Source organism: Choloepus didactylus, chromosome 2 (genome assembly GCF_015220235.1).
Source record: "Choloepus didactylus isolate mChoDid1 chromosome 2, mChoDid1.pri, whole genome shotgun sequence".
Lineage (NCBI taxonomy): Eukaryota > Metazoa > Chordata > Mammalia > Pilosa > Megalonychidae > Choloepus > Choloepus didactylus.
Genome location: NC_051308.1, coordinates 158,219,787 through 158,241,274, shown reverse-complemented (window position 1 = coordinate 158,241,274; position 21,488 = coordinate 158,219,787). Strand labels below are relative to the sequence as shown.

At 38.9% G+C, this 21,488-nt stretch overlaps 1 protein-coding gene across 6 annotated transcripts in view; it reads left to right on the top strand.

Annotated features, from left to right (window-relative positions):
- Nucleotides 1–5,360: 5,360 nt before the first annotated feature.
- The window catches only part of DNAI3 (dynein axonemal intermediate chain 3), a 100,904-nt gene continuing 84,776 nt past the window's right edge, over nucleotides 5,361–21,488 (top strand). For 5 of the 6 annotated variants that reach the window (XR_005215326.1, XR_005215327.1, XM_037826747.1 and 2 more), the window contains exons 1-3: nucleotides 5,361–5,517; nucleotides 18,988–19,083; nucleotides 19,495–19,533. Coding sequence is in view for 4 of the 6 variants with exons in the window: in XM_037826747.1 (XP_037682675.1) it covers nucleotides 19,002–19,083; nucleotides 19,495–19,533 (121 nt within the window). In the remaining 2 variants the exon portion in view is untranslated. Of the gene's footprint in view, nucleotides 5,518–18,987; nucleotides 19,084–19,494; nucleotides 19,534–20,815; nucleotides 21,253–21,488 lie in introns of those variants that run through there. The other variant, XM_037826748.1, reaches the window with a different exon arrangement.

Genomic DNA, 21,488 nt, shown 5'->3' with positions numbered 1-21,488 from the left:
CACAGGGGAGAATGGCCAGAAATTAGGCTAGTAACAGGCTCCAAGTTATGCAGGACCTTGCAGGGCATTGTAATAACTTTGGCTTGTATGTGGAGTAAAAGGGAGCCACTGAAGGTTTTTGAGCAGAGTTTGACTTACGTTTTAAAAGTACATCCCTCAGGCCTCAGTGTTGAAAGTATATCCCCAAAGGGTGAAGATTGCAAGCAGAAAAGTCAAGAATGACTCTTAAGTTTTTATTTGAGTAACTATGAAGATGGAAGTGCCATCAATTGAAATGAAGACTGCAGGATGAGTATACTGAAGGGGAGAATCAGTTCTGTTTTGAACCTGTTTTCTCACAACTTCTCAGACTATCTACATTGAAGGGTCAGTTTGTATTGATTTGTTTTAATTTTTTTCACAGACTGATACTTCTGCAAAATACAATACAAACAAATTGCTAGAAAAATGAAATAAAGACATATAAAACACAACCCCAATTTTATACATACATAACAAAGCTACTCTGTCAAATTGCTATTACTAAGCACTCTCAATTTCTGTACTTCTTTTGTTGCAGATGGGTATCAAATATTTCATAAACTGGTAACAAATATTTTGTGGGTTGGCACTGATCTTAAGACCACACTTTGAATTACTCTGTAGTAAACATCCAAGTGGAAATATCTAGTAGAGAGTTAGATACTCAAATCTATGTTTAATTGTCACCAAGGGCAGAGGTAATATCCATAAATTTGCTTTGAATAGCATTTAATATTAATTCCAATTTAACAACCACTCATTAAGCATGTACCACATTTGAAGCACTATGCTGGCATTTTATAGCAATGCTATGGGGAGGAGACAGATTATGATCTGTGGGCAACCTGGGCAGGCTAATAATTTGATATCCCTCACACTTTTAACTATTTGTTCATTATATACTCAGTGGAAATGGGGAAAAACTGATTACTGTTTACAAACACATGTATTTCTTTCTTTACATTCAATAAGGAATTTATTAAACACAATTTGCCAAACTAGACAGCTTCTTGGGAACATACTGAACTGTTCAAAGTTTAGATATTAAGTGAGCTGAACTCATGAATAAGTTTTGGTTGAATTGTGAAATATTGTACCATCCCATAGCAAAAAAATTCAACATAGATTTTATATCAAATCTGAAGCTCAGTCCACTTGGTTAAGAGAAGACTCAATTTTATCTTTCCCTAGGATGTAAGAAGTCTCCTGTGGAAGCCCAAACTAGCTGGCAACATATTTCTGATTGACTACAGTGAAGTTTTAATATCTTTTGCAGAATGCCTCTTATAACAACACAGTGGTTACTCTGACCCTTTATCTGGTTTGGCTCTGAGGAAAGCATCATCACCCCAGAATTCACAGATGCTAAAACTCAGATTTAGAGAGTTTAATAGCTTGCCTGATGTCACTTTTCCAGAAAGGGACAAATTAAGGCTTTAAACTATGGTTTTCTAACTTTAAGTAGAGTATTGTTTGAGTGACCCCACTGTAAAAAATACTTAAAGTGCCTTAATGGTAATAATCACTATGCATGTAGAACTGGAATTTCACTGGCTCTTGATAACTGCTGATATTGTAAGACTGAAGCCAACCTACAAAGAGTCTTCCACACCAACTGTTTCTGGATATAAGGTGCAGGGTCTCACCTATACTCACAAAGAAGTCCTATTTGCTACCACATGGGCCCACATTTTCCTCCCCAGCCCCTGCACTGGCCTCTCTGGAGACATGTACTGCCTCCAGCCTGCAGATCCTCTGTAGGTTCTTGCCTCCCCTGGTGGGAAGGAGCAGCAATTCTGATGCAGTGGGCCTGTGTCCTCTTTAGTCCCCCTTAAACTCAGGCCATATTACATTCTTTGCAGAAGTGGTGAGAATGCCTTTCTCCTCACTTTAAAGTTGCACATATCCCAATTTCTTGTTGAAGTTTTAGTCCTTTTATCTAGAATTGCCAGAATTAGCCCTCTTCTCCAACAGCTAAAACTTTGTTACTGGGTCAGAATTTTCTGTCTGGTTTTCTCATTCTGAAGTGAGTGCTCTTCTGGGAAGCTCCTTAGTTCCTCATGCAATAGACTGTGGTGATTTCCCCAACCACTGTGCCAGTATGTCTTAATCCCAGCAGTTTAGGACTCAAACAAGGACACTCTCTCTCCCACCCTTCCTTCTTACAGGCAAACTGATGCAGACAAACAAAAGGATCTTCAGAGTCTTCAAACTCTAGTTTCTAAGGTAACCCTCTTTATTATATACCCATAAGATGGGTGGGGTGCCATGCATCAAAATAATAGATAGTAATAATCACCTCATACCTAATTTGTCAGATTATTTTTGTGTAAATCCAATCTGAAGCTTATCAAGATGTCCTTAAATGATCAGAGAGGTATTTCCAGTTAAGACTTCTTGACTTATTATGTTTTTGCTCAACTAACAAAACTAAATCTAATTTTGTAAAAAAAAAAAAATGTTCATGTTTTGGGTAAATTTAATTCAACATTCTCTGGAAGAGCATGCACGTGCTCACTAGCCACTATGCTAACTTTTCATTTCTGACCACTCCCAGGAAACAACAGATGGTTTGGCAATCATGAATTTGTAACATGAAGAAATTACTAAACTTTTCCAATTTAATTTCTAACTTTCTTGGTATTGTGACTTATGACTCATTCCTCCAAATGGACATTCCCTTGGGGTGTCTCTAAAAAAAGATGACAGAAAGGCTTGGTGTCTCACCCAAATCACAAGGTAATAATCCTTACTTCCTTAAATCCAAAGGCAAAGGATTATGAATTTGTTGTTTTAGGAAAAAGAAATATTTTAGAAGAGTTCAAAGTAGCTTTTGTTAGAGAGTTTCTTCTGAATTTGTTTTCAGGAATAGCCAATCAATTATATAATACAACATCTATTTTCTTAAATATACATGTCAGCCACTGTGCTACACAATGGGGATAAAAAGGAATGAGGCCCCATCCCCACCCTAAAGGAACTCACAATCTTGAGGTGGAGACATTCAAATAAACAAGCCATTGTGACACAGTGTGATACTTGCTATGGTAGAAAAACAGAGGAAAGAGTGACTAATTCTGTAGGCTTTACAGAGAAGGTGATATTTGAATCAGGTCTTAAAAAATTAGGAGTTTACCAGGGATCAAGAAATGAATAAATACATCACAGGTAGAGGTGGAGGCAGAAGAAGCAGGATGAGCAGAGACAGAGTTGTGAAAGGGCAGGACACATTTGGGGAGCAGTGGAGAACTCAGTGTACCAGAGCCCTGCATGTCAACCTGGGACATGCCAACTCCTGGGACATACAGCAGTTTACAAGGGCTATGAAAAAACCACAGGATAAGCATGCCACAGCTGCCTAGGACTTCGACTCAACTTTATGTTCTATTTTGTTTAAGAGTGATTTTAGATGTATTTTAAAATGAGAACAAACACGAATATATTGTGGAGCAGAAAGCAAAAATGTCATGAATTCTTCAAATAAAACAAATATACCTTAGTTGCAGAAGTCTATTTCAAGCTACAGCTCCTCTACTATCAGTCCTCTCTAAGCCCTGACCCCCGTGGTTTCATTCCTCTTGGCTTTTGGGGATCTGCAGCAGAGAACCTTGAGAAGCACTGGACTAAAATGTGGGTTAGACCAGGGAGAGAGGCAGGAAATGGACTTAGAAAAAGAGCTCATTATCTTTCAGTTGTCTTTTGGGTATCTTTCAGAACATTATTTAAAGGCCAGATTGTAGTGGGTAATATCAAGATTGAATCTCTGGTTTAGAATACTCTTTGACAACTTGGGGAATAAATTAGAGAGGAGGGGACACAGCAAGTCAAGAGGCTATTACTACCCTCCAGGTGTGAGATGAGGCATACCTGAGGTAAGGCAGAGGCCCAGTGAGGTTGGCAAAGAGGAGATGGATTGAGAGATATTTGGAAAAGAAAAATGACTGACTTAGTGACATCTTGGCTGTGGGCAGTAGGAGGTAGGGATGACTCAGATTTCTAGCTTTGCAAAGTGATGGACAGTGATGTTCCTACAGAAAAAAACAGATTCTGAAAGTTGCCTGAAAGATATCTGAAAGATAATGAGTTGACTTTTGGCTCTATTAAGTTGTGGAGTTTATGGTACAGTAATTTGTTTACTCATTTTTTCAAAATCTTTCTTTGGCAAGTATTAAATGCAATGAACTGAGCTAGACATGTAATTGAAAATGGCCAGTTCGTAGCTGGAAATTCAGTTCTGAAGATTCAAAGGTGTATTAGGTTGAGAATATAGAAATGCAGTCACTGGTGTGTTTAGAGGCAATAGTTGAAGTTAAGGGGGATAGATAGCACCAGGAGAGTGTGCAAAAGTGAGAAAAGAAATCTCAAGACTGAGCTTAGGGGAAAACTAATCTTTAAGGGTCAGAGATAGAAGAGCCTAGGAAAAACTTGTCACAATGTTTAGATAAGACCTTCTCCCAATTGTTTTTTTAAAAAAGATTTCTATAGTAAAAATTATTTGCATTTTGCAAACACAAATTCCTCAGAACTTTGAAAGAATCTACATGATATTCCTAAACACTATGCAAAAATCTTATCTTCACTCAGGATCACTCAGTCTGAGAAATGTTATAAATCCATAAGCCTCTTCTCAAGTAAATATTTTAATTTAAGTTGGGTGTAAAAATTAATTTAGATCAATTATAGCACCACATTCCATTCCTTTATTAAATTCTGCCAGCTTACAAATTAGGCAGTTATAAATTATCTTTCAAAGGAAAGGGGGAAAACTGTTCAGCGAGATGAGCTTCACTGTATGAATCTCACAGGACTCATAATCACAGATAAAATGAACCTTGGAGTTACTCATGGATTTAATCATCTTCCCCTGAGTCGCATACTGCCAGCTTGAGTCAAACTCTGTACAAGGTTACCTTGGCAAGAGGAAATACACTAGAAGTTCTAGGACATCGATACCCAAATGAACCCTAAGGCAGGTTCCTAGGAGCGCCCAGCTCGCCGCTGGGAATAAGAAATAAAGCTGCCCTAATGAATTCCCATCCTGCTCGACATTCTGCTCCGAGAGATCCCACCCCAGAAGATTCTCCTTCGGGTACGAGGCGTGGAGCAAACCTCTAAGACTTGGGGTCAGGCAGGGTCACTGCCACCATTACATATTTAGTTACACAACTCCATTCCTGCTAATGGGAAACTCAGGATTTAGCCGCGTCTCGCGTTGGGTGACTTCACAAGATAGCAACCAATCACAAACTAGAAACTGTAAGAGAGTAGACACTGTATTGGTGCGGTTCCTTGTCAATCTTGCCAGAGGTTTCTTCTCTTTTTTCTTAGCAACTGATGCGTCGGAGCAACGGCCGGTCAGGTAATTGCGGTTTGTACTCCTGTGATTTGGTTTTCAGGGCGAGGAGAGTTCCCGAGGGAGCTTTACTCCAGTTCCCGAGGGAGCTTTACTGCAGGGGACCTCAAAAGAGTCTTTTCTCTTCAGTGTAGCAGTATCAGGTAAGGGAAGCTCTGAATGGGAAAGGGGGCTTGGAAAATTTTTAAGTATTTTACTTACTCTCTCAAGGCCATGTCTACACGCAGTAAAGAATACAAAAAAGTACAAGACTTTTCCTGCTTGCAAAGAGCTTCTAGTGTAGCCTGGGAGACAAAAAGATCAAGGAGAGAGCTACAGTGAGGGCAGAGATTGTGCCTTGTTGACAGGTTGTATATCCCGTGTCTAGCACATGGCCTGGCACGTAGTAGTTCAATAAATATTGAATGAATGGATATGAAAATAGCAGGACGCCGATTATTCATCAGTAGAGGGGATCAAGGAAGAAAAAGATTAATGTGGGCTTAAGTAGACAGGCAACTTCAGAACCATTAATGAAGAGCTGAAATAGATAAAGAGAGAGGCAGATGAAACAGAACATTAACTCCAGGAAAGCAAGGACCTGGTGTTATTCCGCTGGGGACTAGTTTACCCAGTACTTAATTGGTGTTCATAATAATTGTCTCTCCCCTCCCCAAAGTATATTGAATGCTGAATGAATTCACTGAAGCCTTTCAGGCAGCTCTGAGTTTGAAGACCTCTGCTTTTAGAGGCCTGGAATAATTAACTTCCAGATACAGGGTGCTTAGAAAGTGTTGGGGAAAACAAGATTGTCTGAGTAAGCATTTCGGGAAGAAGGTTATATTGGAGTAGAGCCCTGAAAGATGAGTAAGACTTAAATGAGCAGAGAAATGTGTGCGTGGTCTGCAGCAGGAGGGGTGGGGAGTGAAGGGGCTTCTCTAGAGAGAGAGGGGAAAGTACCCGGACTGTTTGAGAATGAATGTTAATCCTGTGAGGCTGGAGGAGAGCTGGAAGGGTGGGTGCCATGAGGCAGATTGTGAAAAGTGTTTAAGACCATGTTTACAAGTTTGAACTTTATCCGGTTTTGCAAAGTGTGATCTGCAAATCACCAATGCAAGACTACCTTGTAAAGCTTTTAAAAGTGCAGAGTCCTGGGCTCATCCCAGACCTGCAGTATCAGAATGGGGCCAGGAAATCTGCATTTCATATGAGCTCCATTTCCACACTGCTGGATGTGCACAATAGAAACCCACAAAAGCCATTTTTTAAGGAAGCAACTTGATAAGATCTGCGTTTTAGAAAGAGCTCTGTAGGTCGACTCTATGGGTGATTGTTCTGGTTAGAACAGAGGCAGAGCGGTCAGTTAAGTGTCCATGATCTAGGTCGTGGTGGAGATCTGTGGAAAAAGTTAAAGTAGTCTGTGAACTAGGTAGGAAAAAAATTACATGTTTATTTTCACTAACCGCTAATTGAAATGTATTCACTTGATAGCAAACCACAAGAGTATACTGGCAGGAACTGTGATTTTGTCACCAAAAGAAATCAGTTTTTTCATAATACATTATGGATATTGCATATATTATTTATGCTCATCACTACCTCAGAGTTTAGGTAGTTATTAGACCCACTGCTAGATGTTGTGTTTTAATGTGTTAATAAGGAAGCACATGAATTATTATATCAGAATTTAAAAAGTGATTTGATAATCTGTACCCTTTGTCATCTCATGTTTTTATTTGATGCATAGGCCTTATGGGGCTGCCAAAGGGGTTCAGGGCATGAAACAGTTTAAGAACTCCTGATATAGGAGGACATGCTGAAGCACAGGAGGCTATGGGAAGAGAAGGGCTTGGAATTCAGGAGGTATTTCAAAGGGAGAAGTGATAGGAAGTGGCATCTACTTAAATGAGTAAATATCCAATCCACTTCCAAAGCAGCGGAAATGGATGTTGAAGGGAAGAAACAAGAGTTATTTTAAAGAAAGTATTGGCAATATTTTCTGATGCATTTTTATAAAGAATAAAGAAATAGAGTCAAAGATAGCTCTAAGAATTCTAGCCTGGAAACCTGAAGAAAAAAAAAATATATATGTATATATAATCCTGCTGCCAGAAATGAGATAGTTGGGAAAAGGTCCCAAATCTGGAGGAAGGTAATGAGTTTAGTTTTGACCATGTTGAGTTTAAGGTGACAATAATTAGAAATACAAGACCAGGACACAGGTGAGCACCTGGGGCTGGACATGTGATTGGTATCAACCTGTCTAGAAGTGCTTCTTGAAGCGCTGAAAGTGGATGAGCTCACCAGTGAGATGACTACAGACAGAAGAGAGAAGCAAAGTTTACTAAATTATTATGGTGGGGTAATAGATTATTCTCTCTGGAATAGATAGAGCTGGGTTCGTACTCTGACTCTGCTATTTAGCAGCTCTGTGAGACTGGATTATTTGCTTAATCTCTCTGACCTCAGTCACTTCAATCAGTGCAATGGGGATTGTCACACCCATTCCAAAGGCTGAGATGAAAATTCACTGAGAACATATGTAAGGCACTTCAGTGGCAATAGAGGGCCTGCCCACACAAGGTAATAATAATAAATGTGTTTTCCCCTTCTCCCTTTTAACTAGGGATGTGGGCATATATTTGAAGAGTCAAGCAATCAGAGAAACTATACCAAGGGTCAGGGGTGAGGAGAAGGAAAATAAATAATCAATGGAAATAGGAACAAAGTATAAGAGATGCAGGAGGACCAAAACAATGCAATATAACCAGAAACCAGAGGAGAGAGTTTTGAATACATCTATACGTTATTAGAGAGGCTGCACAGTATAGGGATTAAACCTGTGCCTCTAGAGTCTAATAATACCAACTCTGTCACTTACAAGCTGTATGATTTGGGGATAAGTTACTTTTCTGTGCCTCAGTTTTGTAATCTGTAAAATGAGGATAATTATATATAGAACCTACTTCATGACTTTTGAAAAGGATTACATTAGATCAGACAAATAAAACACTTTGAACACAGTTAAATGCTCAATAAATATTAGCTAATTTATTATTCTACGTGTTGCTTTCTGTGTCTTGGCCATTTCTCCTACACTAAATAATAAATTCCTTGAAGATGGAAATAGCACCTAGCCGATAGTAGATGCTCACCAAAACTTATTGATAATGATCATAAGTGATCAAAAAACTTTCTGACTACAAAAGAAGACAAACAAATCTATTCTTTAGTTTTCAAAAGTTAGAGAAGCATACACAGTTGGAAGTATTTTTGAAATGCCAAGACTTCAACAGAATGCAAAATACCCGTTTACAAAATTAACCCATATCTGGAGTCACCTAGCATATTCGGGTCGTAATGCCTAAATTGTAGTGTGCTACATTATTCTGCGCTTATGGTTCCCTTGCCAATACCTCCTTAAGATATTAAGTTGTAATCTTTAAGGAAAATGTTTTTCTCTCAAATCCTTGTATATGCTGAACATACTAACAGCATTATCCGTTCTAGTGTCTTTTTATGAGGAATGTCCAATTTTCACATACATGATTCAGGTCAACTCACTGTGAGGTTATCGTGGGCCCTACACATGGGTGAGCAAAAGGCAAGAGCCCTGTCCCTGATGAACTTACAACCAGTGAGAAAGATAAGTAGTTTAGATGAGTAGCTATAAGACTAAAATGAGTAATTGGTGGTATAATGGTGTTTTCAGGGAAGCCAGGAAAACAGTAATTCATTATCATGTTTGGAGAGGTAAGGTGGGGTTTAAGAAAACTTCACAGAGGAAGTAGCATTTTATCTGGGCCTTGAAATATGAGCAGGTTGTGATTCTCAGAGAATAAGGGGAAAGGGATTCTAGGCTGAAGTCACTGTTGGTGATCGTGGGCAACTTGCAAAAAATAGACTAATCAGAAACATTGTAGGAATGGTTATCTGTGTCTGTGGAGGGGGATTCTTTTGGGAGATGGATGTGGTATACTCATTAGAAGCTGCCTGAAGAGCCCAGGAGAACTTTGAAGCTTACTCAGGTTTTAGTTGAGATTTACCAAAAAGCAACAATTCTTGGAGACATATTTACCAGGCACCCAAGACATAAGTCTTGGACTAATTTTAAATCTATCTTTAAAAGAAAATGAGATGGGAGAGAAGCATGGCAAGCTTGCAAATATCTTGGAAAGAGAGGAGGATGACCACCTAGATAAGGTCAGATGATTGAAGACTGGGGGAAGTAGTTCTTCCCTAAAGAAGATTCTGAACGAAGAGAAGGTGGCAGTGCCACAGGTCTTCCCAGCATCAAAGATCTCATGGGTGGGAATTAGCCACCCACCCACAGATACAGGCAACAAATGTGTGCATTACAGGTGAATGATGTGAAAAGAGGAAGTTAATAACTGTTTAAAGCTTTGTACTATGTTGTGGTTTGGAGCTGTGTGTATCCCAGAAAAATATGTTCTTAAACTTAACCTATTCCTGTGGGTATGAGCCCATTCTAAGTTGGACCTTTTGATGAGCTTATTTCAGTTAAGGTAAGGCCCAGCTCAATCAGGATATGTATTAAGCCTATTATTGAGAGTCCTTTATAACCGGCTTGAAATTCAGGCAGAAAGAAAGCCACAGAAGGAGTAGACAGAAGCCAAGCATCAATGGAACCCAGAAGAGAAGGGAGAAACCAGGAGATGCTGCCATGTGCCTTCCATGTGACAAGCTAGAGATCAGGGATCCCCAGCAGCCAGCCCCAGAACACCCTTGTCTTTGGGTAGATGAATCCTTGATTTGCACTTTTTTCCTAACCTCAAAAATGTGAGCCATTAAATTCCCACTGTTTAAGCCAAGCTATCACATGGTATTTGCTTGAGCAGTCAAAGAAATTAAAACATATATCAGTATAGTTTCTATCACTTATCTCTTCATCTTCAGTAGTTATCCTCTTGAATATCATGGATTGCTCTGAGTGTTCTTATAATCAGTGCATGCTATCAAGATTTTGAACTGTTACTCAGAGGACTTACCCAGCACCATGTCTCTTGTCACCCTCTAATGTCTTTTTTTTCCTTGTTAATAAAAATTTTTATTTGGTTTATATTTTAAATGTAATAAAAAATTATAAATCAGAGAAGTTAGTAGTATGAAAGCAAGGAGAAACTAAGCTGGACCATTTAGCAAAACTAAGAGGCAACATTCATTTAAAATAAGTCAGAAATTGATTTTTTTTTTCCCCATCAATTGTGATTGAACCTGTCTATCATATTTCAGTTGCAAAAGACTTAGAAGTACTCAAGCTGAAGAGGTATCTGCTGATTTTGTTTGCTTCAATGTGAGTTCTTCACCATTAGCCTTTTTAGCAAATACCCATGGCTTTCCTTCTGTTGATGGCTCTTTTGATTTGGCAAAGAGAACAGTGAGGCCAGCAAAAGGTCACCACATAGGCAGAAGAAATGGACCCAGGGATGCCATATTGGGTCCAGTAGAGGGTTCTCGTTGCGACAGATCAGCCACGCAGATGGTATTCGTTCAGGTCAGCTGCAATTTGACTTGCAAGGCATGTGAAACAAAACGTGCCACAGAGAGACTCCGAAGTCGCTGAAACAATCACACATGCTTGTCTGCCAGTTGGAGGTTTGGGACACCGTCGACTGAGCTTGCGTTTTCGAAGCAGGGCCCTAAAAGGCTACTGTCTGAAAAGGAAGAAGTTGGTGTAAGTAGTCTGGGCATTGCTCTTGGTAGCCACTTTGAGGGACTATGCTTCACTGGCGAGAGAGGCAATTTAGATCAAGCTGTTGTTGATCTTTGAAGAGTATGATTTCTATCTTCACCTCCCCACATGCCCAGAGCAGCGACCCCTGAGGTGAAGAAATTCACTGAACTATTAACATGAAGTGTGCTTTCCCCGGTGAAAGTAGGGCGGACAGGGTCGTTCACAGCCTATTTTTAGACATGTACATACAAGGTGTCCAGCCTTCCAATGTCTTTTGCTGTTAGCATGGAAGATAGAAAATGTGTCCTTTGTACAATGGTAGCAAAAAGCTATTCTGGAATGGATGGATTCATTTACAAAGAAAATAAGTGGTTTTTATATGAAAATATTTTAATTGAATGCTTACGTATTTCTTAGTATTTCCTTTCACAAATTCTGTTCTGAAATTCAGTCAGCCATAGTGCTTTAAAAGCCAATTGTAACACAAGCTACTGGGTTAGGCATAACTTTTAGAAATAGATGAAATATCTCTTCTACTCTTCATAATCATGATTTGATTTCAGTGGGGAAAAGGAAAAATGTGGTAAGCATTTTAGAGTTATCTTAGTCAAGTGATATCTGGTATTTAACAGTTTTCGTGATTTTTTACTAGTCAATTCAATGGGGAAAATAAGATTTGGAAAATATAATACAGTGCATACACTGCTTAAAATATATAATTAACTTTATGAAAAAAATTTTCAGTAATCCCTACTGTCACTTTCCTATTCATTAAATTTTTCTTATGATAAAAATATATATAATACAAAAAGTTCCCATTTTAACCATTTTAAGTGCTATTAATTACATTCACAATGTTGTGCTGCCATCACCACCATCCATTTGTAAAACCTTCTGCATCACCCCAAACAGAAACTCTATACACATTAAGCAATAACTCCCCATTACCCCTTCCCTCCAGCCCCTGGAATCTACTTTTTGTCTCTATAAATTTGCTAAAGCCTCCTGTAATTTAAAAGCAATATATTTTATTTTGGCTTTGTTTTTAAAAATAAATTGTGCTCAAAAAATAAACCTGAATAAATAAGTATGTTTACTGAAGTAATGCAGACTACGTTATTTGTTTATTTAGATATCTCCAATTAAGAGTGACTTATTTTCCAGACATAAAATTTGTAGGGTTTTTATTATTTTAAATTACTAAAATATACTGTAAAATTTTGCCTAAAACACATATACAATACAAAATAGCTACCTCTAAAGTAATAATTTTCTTTTCAGTTTAGATTTTTTTCAAAAGGCTGACCTCAGTTAATGAATTTTTCCATCTCTGGTGCCTGGCAAGTTAGATACTATGCCTTTTAATTAAGAAGGCTTAAAACCTCCAAAAGCCTGTAGAACAACTTGATTTTTCTTTTTTGTGGGTCACTAGGCCATATTTTAGATGTAGGAGTTAATATTTGTGAAAGTAGTAAACAAGCCATTCAGGTAATGCAGCATGAATTTAATACGTGTTCCAATTTTGTCACCAAATGTACTGCTGGTAAATTTACCATCTTCCCCCGAAAATTAGAAACATCCAAATTGACCAGAGATGATTTAATAGCAGCATTTGAAAAGAACCGAGCACATGTATTTACTTTGACTATTTCTTAAGATGCTTGTATTTAATTGATGCCTATATGAAAACTTAATGGGGAGGAACCTAAGATGGCTACTAGGTGAGACAGAGAAAAAAACACCTCCGTGGAAAACACTAGATAAAAAACCAGAAAGGACCCAGAACACCACTTCCAAAGTAGCACCAGCTGGACAAGTTCTGCTAAAGCCACAGGGAACGTGCGTTTGGTGAAACCAGGAGTCTGCATTCTGAAACTAGTGAGTGAGTAGGCTGAATCCCTCAGCCACGCTGCTTTGGGGGGAAACGGTGGATTGGACTTTTTAAAAATATAAAAGCAGCCCGGGAACAGCTGCAGATAAGATGGGAGCGGTCTGGACTAATGTCTCAGTGTCTGGGGTGGAGGATACCCCTTCCCACACCCACTGCTGATTGTCTCAGGTCCAGGGAAACAAAGGGGAGACACACAACTTGCAGCAGTCTCCCCAGTGGGTGGGGTTATTCCTGCCAGGGGTGAGCACACAGGGCAGAGCCAAGCCAGGAGGCCCAGCCCCACAGCCGTCACCCCAGCAGTCAGGGCTGCTCCTGCCCAGGGCCGAGCACACAGTGCAGAGCCCAGCCAAGAAACCCAGCCTCACAGCCATCTCCCCAGTGGGTGGGGCTACTCCAGCCCAGCTGCACACACAGCACACATCCGAGACAAGAAACCCACCCTGTCAGGGAGTCTTTCCCACAGCACTGCTCACACGACACAATATGGGCCATGGACAGTGGCCTTCAATACACCCACGGCTGATTGTCCCGGAGCTGGGAGAGCGGAGCTGTGCGGAAAGGGGGAAGGTAACACATCCCATTCAACCATCTTTGAAGTGGGCTGGGAACACCCGTACACAGCCCGGTGGCCCAGGGCTTCCCTGGAGGCCGGTGCTCACTTGTGACGTGGCACGCCCCCCCCCCCCAACAGAGGTCCTGGAAAAGCACAGCAGGGAGGGGGGAACTGCTCAGAAATCCCAGGGAACCTACGCCAATACCAAGGACTTTTGTGTCAGCGGCAGAGAACAGCCTTAAATCTCTGGGAACACCTGGGAGATTTGATTGTTAGATCTGCCCTTCCTCCCTAACCACACAGGCACACACCCCTCATTGAGGGCAGACAGCACCGACAACACACCCAAATTAAGTGCACCAATTGGACCCCAAATGAATCAGATCCCCACGTACCACAAAGTTGGGGAGAACTGACTTGAGGGGAATAAGTGACTCACGGACACCATCTGCTGGTTAGTTATAGAAAGTGTATGTCACCAAGCTGCAATTCTAACAAATTAAAGACTCACAGATGCCATCTTCTGGGTAGTAAGAGAAAGTGTACGTCACCAAACTGTGTCTCTGAAAAATTAGATCGATATCCTTTTTTTTTGATACAACTTGAAAGAACCCTATCAAAAAAAACAAATGCCAAGAGCCCAAAAACAACAGAAAATCTTAATGCATATGATAAAACCAGACGATATGGAGAATCCAGCTCCAAACACACAAATCAAGATTTCGGAAGAAACGTTATACCTCGCAAAATTAATTAAAGAACTACAATCAAAGAACAAAAACATGGCAGAGGATTTAAAGGACATCAAGAGGACCATGGCCCAGGATATAAGTGCCATAAAGAAGACCCTAGAAGAGCATAAAGAAGACATTGCAAGAGTAAATAAAAAAATAGAAGATCTTATGGAAATAAAAGAAACTGTTGGCCAAACTAAAAAGACTCTGGATATTCACAATACAAGACTAGAGGAAGCTGAACAACATCTCAATGTCCTAGAAATCCACAGACTAGAAAATGAAAGAACAAAAGAAAGAATGGAGAAAAAAATTGAAAAAATCGCAATGGATCTCAGGGATATGATAGATAAAATAAAACATCCAAACTTAAGACTCATTGGTGTCCCAGAAGGGGAAGAGAAGGGTAAAGGTCTAGAAAGAGTATTCAAAGAAATTGTTGGGGAAAACTTCCCCAACCTTCTACACAATATAAACACACAAAGCATAAATGTCCAGCGAACTCCAAATAGAATAAATCCAAATAAACCCACCCCAAGACATATTCTGATCAGACTCTCAAATACTGAAGAGAAGGAGCAAGTTCTGAAAGCAGGAAGAGAAAAGCAATTCACCACATACAAAGGAAACAATATAAGACTAAGTAGTGACTACTCAGTGGCCACTATGGAGGTGAGAAGGCAGTGGCATGACATATTTAAAATTCTGAGAGAGAAAAATTTCCAGCCAAGAATACTTTATCCAGCAAAACTCTCCTTCAAATTTGAGGGAGAGCTTAAATTTTTCACAGGCAAACAAATGTTGAGAGAGTTTGCCAATAAAAGACCTGCCCTACTTCAGATTCTAAAGGAAGCCCTACCAACAGAGAGACAAAGAAAGGAGAAAGAGATATAGAGAATTTTAACAGACATACATAGTACCTTACATCCCAAATCAACAGGACACTCATTTTTCTCTCGTGATCACAGATCTTTCTCCAGAAAGGACCATAAGCTGGGACATAAAACAAGCCTCAAGAAATTGAAAAAAAAAAAAAATTGAATGTACTGAAAGAACATTCTCCAAACACAATGAAATACAAATAGAAGTCAATAATTTTTGAACTATAACTCCACTATTTACTTCCTACGTGATAAAAAATACACAAGCTCTAAGGACAAATCAGTGGTTTTGAACTCAATGTAAAATGTGTAATTTTAGACAACTATATAAAGGTGGGGGAATGAAGGAGTATAGGAACATAGTTTATGTGCCCAATTGAAGTGAAGGTGGTATCAAAGAAAAACAAGATTGATATGGATTTAAGAGGTTAATTTTAAGCCCCACAGTAAACAGAAAGAAATTATCAGAGAATATAGCCATAGAGATGAAAAGTAGAGTTTGGGTTAAGAGAAATGGGGGAAGGGGCAATGGGGAGTTAAGAAAGGAGTGTAGGGTTGCTGTTTGAGGTGAAGGGAAATTTCTAGTAATGAATGGTGGGAAAGAGCATAACATCATTCTAAATGTGATTAATCCCACTAATGGTAAGGCTAGGGAGGGTGTGGAATGGGAAGATTTAGGCTGTATATATGTTTCCACAATTGAAAACAGGAAAAAAAAAAAAAAGTCGTAACTAGACGACGACTGAATGCTAAGGATGAACTTGGATGGGATTGGAGGGTGGAGGACAGGTGGCTCGAAGGGACACAATTGAGACATAAGGAAAAGGAAATATAGAATGTAAGCATTGTATCATTGTTGAATCTCTTATACTTCTTAGCTGTGCTTAATGGAATTACATAAAAGAATGTTCTTGTTCATGGGAAGTACATATGTGAATTACAGTGTATGTTCAAGGATGTGTGCAGCTAACTCTCATATGTTCAGAAGACAGAGAAATATATGATGGATGATAGATAGGGAGGGAGGGAAAGAATAGTGATGTGACAGCATGTTAAAGTTGGTGGATTGAGCTATCGGGGGAGGAGGGTCAGGGTATGATGGAATTCTGTGTATGGGGCTAGTATTGTTTTTGCAACTTTTCATGTAACTTTCAATTTATTTCAAAAGAAAAAAAAAAGAAAAAAAATTTAATTAGCAGAAAACTTTTATTGTTATATTATTTGATCTTTCTCAGAAAATGTGATCTCCCAAAATAAAATGTCACTAAAAAAAAAAACTTAATGATAATAAGCACCTCCTGGTTCCTGGAACCTGTTGGAATGTTACTCTACATGGCAAAAGGAAATTAAGGTTACAGATGGAATTAAGGTTGCTAATCACCTGACTTTAAAAGAGAGATTATCTTGGATTATCCAGGCGGACCCAATGTAATTACGTGGTTTTCTTTTTTTTTTTTAAACTTTATTGAAAAATTAAAACAGACAAACAACAACAACAAAAAAAACAAGGGTTTTTAAAAGTGGAAGAGGGAGGCAGAAGAAAAGGTCAGAGTATGTGATGTGAGAAAGAGTGACTTTGATGATGTAAGAAGAGGGCCACAAGCCAAGAGATGTGGGTGGCTTCTAGAAGCTGGAAACAGATTCCTTCTAGAAGCAAGGAAACAGTTTTGCCTTAGACCCTCCAGAAAGGAAAGAGTTTATCCCTGCCAACAGTGTGATTTTAGCCCAATGAGACCCTGAAGTGTAGAACCATAAGATAATAAATTTGTGTTGTTTTAAACCACTAAGTTTGTGATAATTTATTACAGCAGCAATAGGAAACTAATACAGCATGCATACAGGTTATCCCACAGACCCTTAGGCAAAAGCCTTGTTCAGACTAGCTGTTCACAGGCTAAGAATTGCAGAAGGTAAGGGAACCAAGGAGTTATTAATTCAACACATATTTGGGGGGAGGATATGTACACTGTACCAGTCTCTGGGGTTACAACAGTGAAAAAGGAAACACAATCCGCATCCTCACAAAGCTTATACTCCAGTTTCAGTCTAATTTCATATGCCCCAAACTGACCTTCTAATCTTCCCTTTCGAGTCTTTTCTTCCCATGGGATCCCATCTCAATAAATAGCAACTCCATCCTCTCAGTTCCTTAGGCAAAAATCATTGTAGCCATCCTTGTTGTCTTTCTGTTGGATCCTATATCCAAATCATCAGCAAATCCTATTGGCTCTACTTTCAAAGTAGACCCAGAGTCCAATCACTGGTCCCCATCTCACTCTCACCTCCTTGGTCTAAGCTGCCATCATTTCTCCCATGGATTATTGCATGTCTCTTAATTGGACTCCTTGCTTTAGCCCTTTCACCCCTGCAACTGCAAACTTGGGTCAAAGCTGTTCATTGCCAAAAATTTTAAAAGTAGGAATTACTAAATTTAGAATTTAGGTTGTCAGAATCGCAAAAGATTGATTAAATCATAAAATCATGCCTTTCTAGGTAAAGTCAAAGATTTTGAATAGCTTCATTTATAATGAAACATAGTAAACAGTTATCATCCAAATAGGAGGGATAATGTAGTACAGTTAAGTGTGTGGTCACTGGAGCCAGACAGCTTGGGCTCAAACCCTGACTCTACCTTTGGCAAGTTACTCAACCTCTCGGTGCCTCCATTTTCTCCTCATAAAATGGGGATGAAGATGATAATAATAATAATAATAATAATAATAAAATAACTACCTAAAAGCATTGTGAATATTAAATTTAAAATACACATAAAAATTTAAATACACACTGGCACACAGCAGTCAACAAACGTGAGCTATCATTATTACCATTTGAAAAACTACATGTGAAAAATCTGAAGGAAAAAAATGTATATACACAAACACCCAGACACACCCATATTTTATTCAAGATTTTGTAATCAAGGGCCTAGGTTTAAAATAAAACTTGAGATATGTTGTGGGCTATGAAATAATCTTCAATTTGTGTTATGTTTATTAAAATGAGGCAAACCAGTCTAAGATGACTGAACTGATGATGATGAAATATTTTCTCATTAAATCTTCATAACCACCCTATGATGTTGGTTTTATTATCCCCATTAAACAGATGAAGAGACTTAGAAACCGTGAGTAATTTGCCCAAAATTGTGCAGCTGGTACATGATAGAGCATGTTTTTTAAACCCTGGTGGTCACTCCTGAAATCACACTCTTAACCGTTTAACAAGACAGGAGCTGGCGGGCAAAGGTGAATATTGAGGAGACTGCAAGGAAGGTCTGGTGACCTTTTGGCCTGTAGCTGTCCTGTCATAATTTGAGAGTAACTCTACAGAAAACTTGAGAAAGGCGTTCTCTGACAGGACAGATAGGGCCGTAGCAGTGACATGTACACATTCTAGGACTCAAGTCCTATTTAAAATTATGTTAATTTAAACGTTGTACACCTATGTGCACGTTGTGGGCCTGTCTCTCGAAGGGGACTTTAAGCTTGTCTTTGTCGCTCGGGCAGCCATGGCGGAGCACGCACATGGCATCAAGGAGTAACTTCTGGAAAGGGACACAGCTGTGAAAGAGGTGGGGGGTGGGGGGACCAGTGTTTCCCGTCAGCCCCATGGCAGCGCTTCAGGCTGAAACCCTGAGTTTTGGCAGGTCACCACCGGGTGCTTTCAGCTGACTGGCTCCCCTGGAACAGCGAGATTTTATCAGGAAGATTTTTGTTTCAATAAACCTTTGGTCACAGAACACCCATTCTATGAAGGTGCCTGTAGATATGGCCGACTGTAAAGCTGAGACAACATATTCTTATGTTTGCTAAATGATAATGCTTAGTATTTGAAATTTTAAACCAGAATTTACTAATGATGTCTCCTCTTTATGCAGCCCAAGACTGAACAATGGCTCCCAAAACTCAAAAACAAAAGAGCACGATGGGTGGCCGTAAAAAGCAAAAGCATGGCAAAAAAACCCCATTACCTGGTATGAATGGTCTTTCATATAATGAAATTTTTAATAAATTTAATATTTGTACAGATATTAATAGCCAAAGTGATTGTAGTTTTATGTATCAAGTAAAATGAAATGTTTTTGTGGTCATAAAGTAAACCCCTGCTGAATTAAATATATGGAATTCTTATTTTTTATTTAGTTTCATAACAGTATCAATTGTCATATAATGAATGCCATAGTAAATATATTGATAAAAGATAATGCTGTGAGAAAAACAACTATTCAGTTTCTCTGTTATTAATAAAATAGTTTAAGCCCTCATTGTATATATTTGCATTTGTGTTTTGAGGTTTGGTAAAATATTGCAATAAGCTGAAAGATATATTTGATTCTAAAATGTAAATTTGGCATCCTTTTTTTTTTTTTTTTTTAACATTCTAGATCATGAAGAAGAGATGCCTGTATCTATGGAGAGCTTGGGTAAGTGGGAAGACAGTTTAGAAATTATGTCCCAATTTGAAAATATTTTAATATGAAATAAGGAAGAATGTATATTACAAATTGAAGTAATCCATCAAAATGTACATGAGCTAAAATTACACCATGTCATTTAGAATATGCAGTGAAAAATGTTAAAGAATAAAAAGGAAGAGTAGAAACAGAGTTTCAAACTGAGAAATAGACTTGAACCAAGAAGCCTTTTAAAAGTCCAACATTATATGATTATTGAAAGATCATTTGTATCTATACAGTCTGTTAAGTCTGCAAGTAATTACTTTCATAGTCTAATAAAAGTATTTTTCAAACTCTGTCTCATGGGCTATATTTACCAGTACTTTGTAGTAAGGTTTATATTAAATTTTCTGTGGAAGTGCTATACAAATGCTAAGTGTCAATTAAAAGGGGATATAATGGGTATGAGATTTTTCTTTTTGGAGCAAAGAGAATGTTCTCAGATTGAGGTGATGACTGCACAACTCTGATTTTACTGAGAGCCATTGGTTGTACACTTTGGATGTATCATATGATGTGTGAATAAAACTGTTAATTTTATTTGTCTGTAGACTCTGTGTTCCTTCCCTATTTTTACTTCTGGTACCCCTTATTTTCCTGAGCTACTGGAGCTTTCCTCTGGAGGCTCATTTCAGGGAAAATAGTAATGTAGTAAATACAACAATAAATAAAAGAATCAAATGGGAATCTACACTTTCAGGATGACAAGGCAGGGACTATCATCTAAAATTCATGTCCCATGTTTTTTTCAGTTTTCCATTAATGAAATGGTCAGCTCACAGATACTCTATCCACTCCTAAGCAGGGGCTCTGTCCCTAACGCCAAAATGGAAGGCTGTTTCGCTAAAAATGAGGTCCATGCCACTACTGTCTTTGATGCAGATGATGATGTTAACTTTTTTATGAGTGGTCAAGGTCCTTCCCATCATAGCCCTTATTCCATTATTTCAAGGAAAGAGGCAGATTTTAAAGCAAAAAAACTAGAACTTAGACAACCGAAGTAGTAATGCTGCTACTTTTAGAAGCTAAATTCTAATTCCAATAGGATTTTTGGGGGGAAAACTTTTTTCTTGGAGTTAGCTTAGGGATGAACTTTGTATTTAGAAGCAGAGAGGAGACAGTAGGTATAGAACAGAGGAAGATCTAAAGAGCCTGGTAGGCCATTGTAAAGATTTCATCAAAGGAAGGTGGGGAGCTATTGGCGATATTCAAGTGTAGTAATTTATGATCTGTCATTATGTTTTTAAAGGATCATTCCAGCTACTCTTGAGATATGCAGGGGCAAGGGCAGACGCAAGTAGACAAGTTGGGAAGTTGTTGTGTAATCCAGGAGAGAGGTGATGGAGACTTGGGCCGTGGCATGTGGAGGTGGTGAGAAGGTGGGAGGATGTCAGGTAATGTAAGTGGCACTGCCTTCAGCATACCTGGAGCAAGGTACGATGCCCACAAATATTTATTAAATTAATGCATGTACCACTCAGAAACGTGGGAGTTGTATTCATGTCCTGTGGCTGCTGTAACAAATTACAGCTAAACAAATTTGGCTTAAAACAACAAATTTCTTCTCACAGTTCTGAAGGCCAGAAGTCCAAAATCAGTTGCAGTGAGCAAATTTCAAGGTGTCGGTGGGGCTGCACTTCTGGAGGTTCTAGGGAAGAATCCCTTTCTCACCTCTTCCAGCCTCAGGTGATTACTTGTGGCCACATCACTCCAACCTGCCTCTCTGGTCACAATTGCCTGCTTCTCTTCTGGGTGTGTCAAATCTCCCTCTGCCTCTCTCTCCCTTGTAGGGATGCTTGTGATTGGATTTAGGGCTCACCTGGATAATCCAGGATAATCTCCCCATGTCAAAATCCTTAACTTAATCACATTTGCAAACAACTTTTTCCTGATAAGGTGACATTTTCAGGTTCTAGGAATTA